Source organism: Micropterus dolomieu, linkage group LG15, assembly GCF_021292245.1.
Source record: "Micropterus dolomieu isolate WLL.071019.BEF.003 ecotype Adirondacks linkage group LG15, ASM2129224v1, whole genome shotgun sequence".
NCBI classification, from domain to species: Eukaryota; Metazoa; Chordata; class Actinopteri; order Centrarchiformes; family Centrarchidae; genus Micropterus; species Micropterus dolomieu.
The window spans coordinates 21,846,241-21,855,482 of NC_060164.1; the positions used below are offsets into that span (position 1 = coordinate 21,846,241).

Genomic DNA, 9,242 nt, shown 5'->3' on the forward strand with positions numbered 1-9,242 from the left:
AGACAGGTGTGTGGCTTTCCTAATCAAGTCCAATCAGTATAATCAAACACAGCTGGACTCAAATGAAGGTGTAGAACCATCTCAAGGATGATCAGAAGAAATAGACAGCACCTGAGTTAAATATGAGTGTCACGGCAAAGGGTCTGAATACTTATGACCATGTGATATTTCAGTTTTTCTTTTTTAATAAATTTGCAAAAATGTCTACATTTCTGTTTTTTTCTGTCAAGATGGGGTGCTGAGTGTACATTACTGAGAAATAAAATGAACTTTTTTGATTTTTGGAAAATGGCTGCAATGAAACAAAGAGTGAAAAATTTAAAGGGGTCTGAATACTTTCCGTACCCACTGTACACTCACAGACACCATCGTCATTTGGCAGGTAACTGAGATACCGACCGTTTATCTTTACAGGGAACCTCTGCCCACAGTGTTCAGCATGCTGCATCCTCTAGATGAGATCACACCAGTAGTGTGTAAACCTACAGGTACGACACACACCCTTTCCCTCTCGTCTCTTTGAATGAGAAATCGGCGTATTTTGACCTGTTTCTGTGTGTGTGTTTCCAGGTCTGTTTGAAGGCTCCCGTGTTCAGTATTTGTCTGACGCCTCCATGAAAATAGTGTTCAGCTGCGTTCAGCCCTCTTTAGTTGTCTTCTATGACACTGTACAGGGAATACACTCTGTCTGGACTCTGCGGAAGGTCACTAATGATGTGAGTGATCACACACACACACACACACACACACACACACACACACACACACACACACACACACACACACACTGTTCACCTGTCCCTAACCCTGAGCGTCTTCCATCAGGAGCGTTCTACAGTCCTGCGGTGTGCAGCAGATCCAGTTGACGGACCATTGGGTCTGATGGCATCGAGCTTCCTGACCTCTCACCTCCGTAATATCTCCCGCCTGGACTCCCCTGGTGGCAGTGGGACAACCGGGCTGGGTCCCGGTACTGGCACAAGGTAATGAAATGAAGTGAAAGTGTCATAATCACATAGTTCATCATTCTCATTTTTCAAAAATCTGTCATTCTTCTCAAATATGCTTTTTGTTATGTATCATAGTAAACCTTTTGGTTCCACTGGTTGTGGAAAATCTATAATGGGTATTTTCTACAATGACGTATTAGGGTCATTGTAGATAAAAACAAAATCAGCATTATTTTATCGACGTTATTTTCTGATATATTGTAGAACAATTAGTCTATTAATCGATAAAATAAATATAATGACTCGATAAAAGTAATTGTCTGTTGCAGCCCTACATGTAGAGCTGGGCAATAAAATGACAATAATTGCGATATAATTTTCCTCAGTAACAGTATAACAAGTGTTCAATAAATGTTCAATAAATGTTTGAATTTTATTTAGATTTTTATTTTGTTGATTGAAAAAAAGATTTTACATAATTTTACTCATGAATATTTGTTGAAAAAAGATTTATAATTGTTTTGAATGTTCTACCTCAGATTCTTTAAGTGATCTTCTGTTTGGGATCAAGTGTTTGTTCTGACCATAAAGAAAAGTTTAAAACTCCAATTAACCATCTGTTTTCTTCAACTTTAACTCAGAAGCAAAACTCAGCCTTTAAACTTAGAATAAGGATTTGATATATATTGTGATAATTATCGATATCAAATGATATGAAATTATTTATCGTTAGGGGCGAGACACTTGACCCACGACACCATTCGAGATTGGGTTCACGAGATCACGACGAGACAAGATTATAACACTATTTTTAAGAAATCTTTAGTGCTGAATTATCTGAATATTTAGAGCATTAATCACTTTATTTGCTGTGTTCTGATGACTTTCTGCAGCAGTTTATGATTTTTTAAATTTTATTTATATAAAGAGAAAATTAACCTTTGTTTGGAGAATTAACCTCTTTAAATGTGACTCTGACACCTTTTCACCATAATGATGAATTATTAGTGCTGGGCAAGTTAATGCGTTATTATCGTGTCAACGCATTAATTAATTAACGGCGACAATTATTTTATTGCACGTTAACGCAGTTTTTATTATTATTATTATTATTTTGAAAGTCTGTTGCTCACTGGCTCTGAATACACATACAGTCAAATCATGGGTCACAGGAGGGGTGGGATGTTTGGGTGGGTGATTTGCAGGCTGATCCTGCAAATCACCCACCCAAACAGGCAGCGGAGGGAGGCTTCGGCAGACTACGTTAGATGCAGCGTGTGGATAATGTAGATAAAGATAGATAAACAAAAGCAAGACAAGCGATCAAATGCTATGTCGAAGTGGATAGCTACACACTGCATGCAGATTAGTATTGGGGAAGATGTCGGTATTATGAACGTTCTTAAAATCACAACATAGTCACTTGGCTCCGCGGGGTCGCTCTCCTGTTCTTCACAGGTGAGCAGGAGACAAGCGTTCTGCGAGTAAACGGCAGCCGCTCTATGGATAGTAACCATGGCAACGGCTTCTGTGCACTACACAGCTGTAGCCTATTTAATTTAAATTGAAATTATATATAACTTTACCTGATAGGCCTTTGTCTAGTTTTGCGGGGATTCTCTCCCTTGTGAATTCCCTCCTGTTGATGAACTATTTAGTAAACAGTAATAGATTTTGGAAACTCACAAACAGCGAGGATCTCTTCCAAGGATTTGTGCTGCGCGTCACGTACAAAAGGTTCAAGACAATTCAACTTTGGCAGCGGGCGTGTGCGTGAGGTGAGCACTTCACCTCAATCTAACAGGGACACCTCCTACAAAAGATGCCTGTTATGATTGTGACTCTGGACTCTTAACTTGTTATATTCGCTCTGTGAGTTGTTATCAGTTATACATTTGTATTTCACTGCGTGAGAAAATTAATGTGTAGCTTGACAGCACGTGAAAGATGTCAATTGCGTGAGTCTCGACAGCTTGTTACCTGACGAGATTTTAATCTCACGAGATCTCGTGGCGGCCATACCGCCCAGCTCTGCCTACATGCACAACAGTTTGTTATAATACATCAACATCAATAGCAGTTCACTAAAATATCTACATGGAGACTAAACAAACAAACATAAAAGTAAGGATGACACCGTGAAATAACTACAAAGACAGACAAACCGTAAACTTGTGAGATAAAGTACAGAAAAGAGATAAGAATAAGCATTAATTATTTTTATTTCGAAAAATCTACAATGTTTAGTCTGGTGACACGATATTAGTTGATCCTTGCTCCGGTCCCTTCTCTCTGGTCGCTTACTGCCTGACCCCGCCTTGGTTTTCTTCTCCTAGTTGTGCTGTTGGTACTGGCTCTCCTCTCCACTACAGCGCTCTGCACAGCCACCAGAGCAGGATCATGACTTCTTCACCTGGATTACACTCCCGTGTTCATTCCCCGAGTATATCCAACATGGCTGCTCTCAGGTGAGTGTAGGCACTTGATGTTTAGCAATCCAGGAAATACATCTCTGACACAGACGGACAGGACAGCTACTTATGGTATAAAAATTGACTTAGTTTCACATAGCCATAGGTCGACAGACAACTCGGTTGCTGAACTTTCCACCCCGATGTGTCCTGAAAACATTTAGTTAGTTAGTTAGACTTTATTGTCCCTGGGGGGACATCACAGGAGAGACTCAACATCACACACCAGTGACAGAAAGTTAAATGTGCTAAATTATCTTCATTAACATATCTGACATATTTGTTAAGATCAAAATGCACAAGACACAAGATTAGCAAGTTACATGCTCAAACTTTAGCTATTGTCCTCTGAATATGACACATTTTAGCATAATCCAGAGTAATGGTTTTATCAATGTAGCGTTGAGTCTTAACACATTTGAGTTAGCACCCCCTGCAAATAAAAAGGTTCGACACCTTCCTTGTGGTCATGCATGTGCCTCCTGGGTGCGGTAGAGCACATGAAACAAACAGAAAAAACCCCCACTCATCAAGAAACTTGCTTTATTCTTCTTTCCCTTTTCTCTTTCGTTCTAGCCGTGCCCACTCTCCAGGCATGGCGGCTCCGTCCTTTTCAGGTGCGGCTCGTTTCAACATGTCTTTCCACAGCTCGTCACCCAGGGGCCACCATGGCTTGTTAGCCTCTCCAAACAGCACGGTCAATGAGACGATGCAGGAGATGGAGCCCATCAGACCTGACCTCTGCATGGAGCAGCTGTGGAGTGAGACAGTCACAGCTGGCTGTCACAGGTAATTATCAGGACTGAACCCTACAGAAAACAGATGCAGAGTCTGTGCAGGCATATGATTCAGTTACATTAATGACTGACAATTATTGAGAAAGAATTATTGATAGTTTTATTTGATTTCAACTTTGTCTTCTGATTGATCACATTTATTCTGGTGAGTACAGTAATGTAAGGCTGCGTAGCGTACTTTGGGACACAACTTTTAGGATTTACTAGTAAGTACTAGAAAATGCATTAGCTTATTAGCAAAGACGTTTCACCATCTATCATTACCAGCACCCAGAAATGTGTTCCCCTGTTGTGTTATGTTAAATCTAGATTTCTTTGGAAAAAACTTAAAGGCTCAGTGTGTAATATTTCTGAGGATCTATCAACAGAAATGCAATATAAGATCCATAACTATGTTTTCAGTGGTGTATAAAGATTATTATTACCTTAGAATGAGACATTTATATCTACATTACTGCGGGTCCCCCCTTCCATGGACGTTGCCACGTTGCATCGTCACGTTTCTACAGTAGCTGAAAACGGACAAATGGAGCGTGTTTCGTCACTACGTTCTTCTTAATAAATATATCTAATGAAACGTCATTTCTGGACTGGCTACTCTGCTGTCTCAGAAGAGACACCTTTTGTGCTGTGTCAGTCACCGTAGCAGTCTCTACTCTTTGGAAGGTTAGAGGGCAGTGGTAGACTGGACAGATGGTTGCAATTCACAACCCTCACCACTATATGCCACTAAATCTTAAAATGAATATTTCTTTATATAGTTTTTTGTTTTTTTAATCAGGTACTCCCTTAATTTGTCATTTTTTATCACACTGTTTCGAGGTTTGGTGGCCCACGTGTAGACGGAAATTAAATGTGAGAATATTCTCAAAATGTTAGTGAAATTGGCCCCTCCTTTTTTTTCTCTTTTTTTTTTTTTTTGCTGTGCGATGTTTAGTAACTGCTGTTCACATGAGAAGACGTGGCATGGCATCACATTAATCTTGAACCTTTTTGTGTTTGCAGGGAGATGAGCAGCCAGGCGCCTAAAGTATTCCTGACCTCTGACCTGTGTGAGAACCGCTACCTTTGTTTCCTGGTGGAGTCTCACCAGCAGCTCAGGTCAACAAACATGCACAATTTAGCCACACACAATGAATATTTGATTCAGACACACACACTAACATGTACATACTGTATATATGGAATCTAGGGACCCATACAAAGTCTGGAAAAGTCTTAAACGATCTAAATCAGAGGTCTTACAGAGCAATATGACTTTAACTAAACATATCACAACATTGCTCATGTGCTAGAACAGCAGACAAACCACTCAACAACAGTTTAAATGCAACTCTGTTACTTTTTCTGTTTCTTCATCCTCACAGAACTTTTGGTAACATCTCTAATTACAAGTTTACATCTTTTTCATTGTTTCCACAGATGTGTGAAGTTTGTTGAGAGCAACGATACATCTCAGCTCATCTTCGCCTCTGTCATGACCATCCCTGCCAAAGATGCTGAACCTCTGCCGGTACATTACACTATTTAGACTTTTATAAGATTTACACTGACTTGGTGAAGTAGGTTAGTGACAATATGTTTCCTAATCAGGACGCAGTAAGTACATTTTTTTTTATCATTTCCAGATCAGGAATTACAAAAACAGAGGCAAGAAATTACATCTTACAGTATCTCATTGTGCTGTACCCTCAGTTGCCACTTAGGTACACCTGTGCAATCTAATGCAGTCCAATACACCTGTTTTGCCATAAAGTCGACTTTTATGATTTTTGTTGATACTGTGATAGAGGTGTTGACTAAATGTAATGTTTTCAGCATTGATGTCATAGTTAGTGGTGGTGCTGTACTGGATTGAATTAGGTTGAGAAGTGTTTCTAATAGTCTGTCCCTCTCATATATGTAAATAAGGTGAACAGAAAAGTTGAAACAGCTTTCAATATAATGTAGTCTAGTAGTACACCAGCTGTAGCCATAACCTGATTATGACCATTTGAATTTACAAAACAATGTCACCAACAAACGGAACATTTGCATTAAAATGAAACATTAACAATTAAAATGTTAATGATGCATTAGTTTGAGTCTAATAATAGTCTGGTATTTCTAGGTTTCTTTGACGCTGCCACAACTAAAAACTGATAAACTGCTTTCACTCTGTACCCTCATTTGTGATCTTTATATGGATTTGATCTCTGGTCTGGGCTGTAGGATCAGAATATTAATTTAACGAATACATTTTTGTGTGGGAAGTGTGACGTTGTGAACATTGCGTAGGAGGGCCTTACTGGATCCCCCTTAACGCATCCGGATGTTTATGTGTTCCATCTGATATAATTAGGTCTTTACTCGCTCCCTTTGACTATAGAAACAAATGTGTGTGTTTTTAGCTGTGATTTGAATTGATATAATAATTTCTGAGGTAGTATTATCCTGCACACATTGTATTGATCATGAAAAAAAAAAGCCAAATACAACATCTTTTTATGGGTGCATGTCTAAATTAACACGTTAACAGTCAAACAGCGGTTTTGAGAAGATTTACTCCACAGTGTTACAGCCTTGACAGCTAATCAAATCTGTGTGACTGAAGCATGTTGTGACTAATCAGATACTTAACTGTATGCAAATCCTGTATGTTAAAAGCTACTTCCCTCAAAAAAGATACTTAGACGTCTAACTGAAGAGCAGCATTAAAAACATCAGTCGTTAATACACATAATGACTAATTGTAATACAGAAATCTCATTTGTTTTGTCTTGTTCTTCACCGCCTGTTGAGAAGGATTGTTCAAGGCACTGTATAAGTTTGTGAGAACTGACCTAGGAGCAGTGTCGTGGTGTCAAGGAGCATTTTTGGATGTCTTCACCCGATTTTATTTTAATCACGCTTTAGTTCACTAGTTGTAGCTTCACACACGTGAATAATACCAAACAATTTTACAATTTTACAAAGATAAGTCGATAATAAAAATAATATGTAGTTGCAGCCCAAGTGACTTAACATGTTTCTGACAATAAAACTGGGCTCCATCTCCTCAGAATATAGATGCCATGCTGGTTCTGGAGGCCTGTGGCAGTCTGGTTCTCTACACAGGAATCACCAGGGTAAGGACAAATCATAGCATCAAGACAGATTAGTCCATCACATTTCTGGTTATTCAAGTTAATTTCTGTCTTTGTGTGCTTCTAGGTCAGTAAGGTGTTTGTCCCCGGCCTCCTGTCGCCCACCTTCAACCTGACCAACCACCTCCCTCACCGGAGCACGCCGGTAGAGAATGTTAGCACACCAGCTTACGCTGGCAGTAGGCATCTCCAAAGACTGGATGAGGTAACGCCATGTGTTGTAAACATATTTTTCTTTGTGCATTGACAGTGTTGATTATTTGATTTTAGTATTTTTTTGTAATAAAGCATTTTTAGGATATGAGATTGTGCCAGTGTTGCTTTACTTTATCACTGTGCATTCTTCCTTGTGTCATCTGCACACAGTTGGTCTAGTTGTAGATATGAGTTTAACTTTTTGCTGCCATTCAATCTTGTACGGTTTGAGAAACAATTTCCACAGAGCAAGATAAACACGAGCACGGTAAACATGAGGCTTGATTTGGTTTCCTGTTTTTATAGTTATTAAATATGGCTGCTTGAAATAATCAGGAGATAATCTCTCAAATATTTCACTGTACACCCTGTCTTACTACACCTGAGTATTTTTATTTTATTATTATATTATTATTATTTTACATTCTCACACATTTACATTACATTCAACTCATCTAGGCTACTCAATTTATTTCATTTAGTTTTGCCTTTTTCTCTCTACTTTTGCTCCGCCTCAACACAATTTTTCCCCTCTCCTCCAGGCCGTTATGCCTTCACCAGTGTCAGAGCTGAGGGGTCCAAACATTAAACACCACGAAGGTTCATTTTTGGAAGATTACATTTTCCAACCAACTACGCCTTACATCCATGCCTTACGGGACCCCGTCTGCAACCGGGTCACACTGGTAGGTTTGAGTATGTACAGGTGCAAAAGTTGATTTTATTTCAGTAATTCCATTCAAAAAGTGAAACTTGTATAATGTATACATTCATTCCACACAGACTGATATATTTCAAGTGTTCATTCCTTTTAATTTTGATGATTATAACTGACAACTAATGAAAACCCCTAAATCAGTATCTCAGAAATTAGAATATTGTGAAAAGGTTCAATATTGAAGACACCTGGTGCCACACTCTAATCAGCTAATTAACTCAAAACACCTGCAAAGGCTTTAAATGGTCTCTGAGTCTAGTTCTGTAGGCTACACAATCATGGGGAAGACTGCTGACTTGACAGCTGTCCAAAAGACGACCATTGACACCTTGCCCAAGGAGGGCAAGACACAAAAGGTCATTGCTAAAGAGGCTGGCTGTTCAGAGCTCTGTGTCCAAGCACATTAATAGAGAGGCAAAGGGAAGGAAAATATGGTAGAAAAAAGTGTACAAGCAATAGGGATAACCACATCCTGGAGAGGATTGTGAAACAAAACTCATTCAAAAATGTGGGGGAGATTCACAAAGAGTGGACTGCAGCTGGAGTCAGTGCTTCAAGAACCACCACGCACAGACGTATGCAGGACATGGGTTTCAGCTGTCGCATTCCTTGTGTCAAGCCACTCTTGAACAAGACACAGCGTCAGAAGCGTCTCGCCTGGGCTAAAGACAAAAAGGACTGGACTGCTGCTGAGTGGTCCAAAGTTATGTTCTCTGATGAAAGTAAATTTTGCATTTCCTTTGGAAATCAAGGTCCCAGAGTCTGGAGGAAGAGAGGAGAGGCACAGAATCCACGTTGCTTGAAGTCTAGTGTAAAGTTTCCACAGTCAGTGATGGTTTGGGGTGCTATGTCATCTGCTGGTGTTGGTCCACTGTGTTTTCTGAGGTCCAAGGTCGACGCAGCCGTCTACCAGGAAGTTTTAGAGCACTTCATGCTTCCTGCTGCTGACCAACTTTATGGAGATGCAGATTTCATTTTCCAACAGG

General features: G+C 39.6%; 1 protein-coding gene across 2 annotated transcripts in view; it reads left to right on the forward strand.

The window, feature by feature from the left end:
- The window catches only part of anapc1 (anaphase promoting complex subunit 1), a 63,112-nt gene that overhangs the window by 5,503 nt on the left and 48,367 nt on the right, over positions 1–9,242 (forward strand). For both annotated transcript variants that reach the window (XM_046070537.1, XM_046070538.1), the window contains exons 7-16: positions 415–488; positions 571–716; positions 826–983; positions 3,287–3,418; positions 3,998–4,210; positions 5,224–5,319; positions 5,641–5,731; positions 7,260–7,325; positions 7,411–7,548; positions 8,081–8,224. In XM_046070537.1, coding sequence (XP_045926493.1) covers positions 415–488; positions 571–716; positions 826–983; positions 3,287–3,418; positions 3,998–4,210; positions 5,224–5,319; positions 5,641–5,731; positions 7,260–7,325; positions 7,411–7,548; positions 8,081–8,224 — 1,258 coding nt within the window. The remainder of the gene's footprint in view (positions 1–414; positions 489–570; positions 717–825; positions 984–3,286; positions 3,419–3,997; positions 4,211–5,223; positions 5,320–5,640; positions 5,732–7,259; positions 7,326–7,410; positions 7,549–8,080; positions 8,225–9,242) is intronic.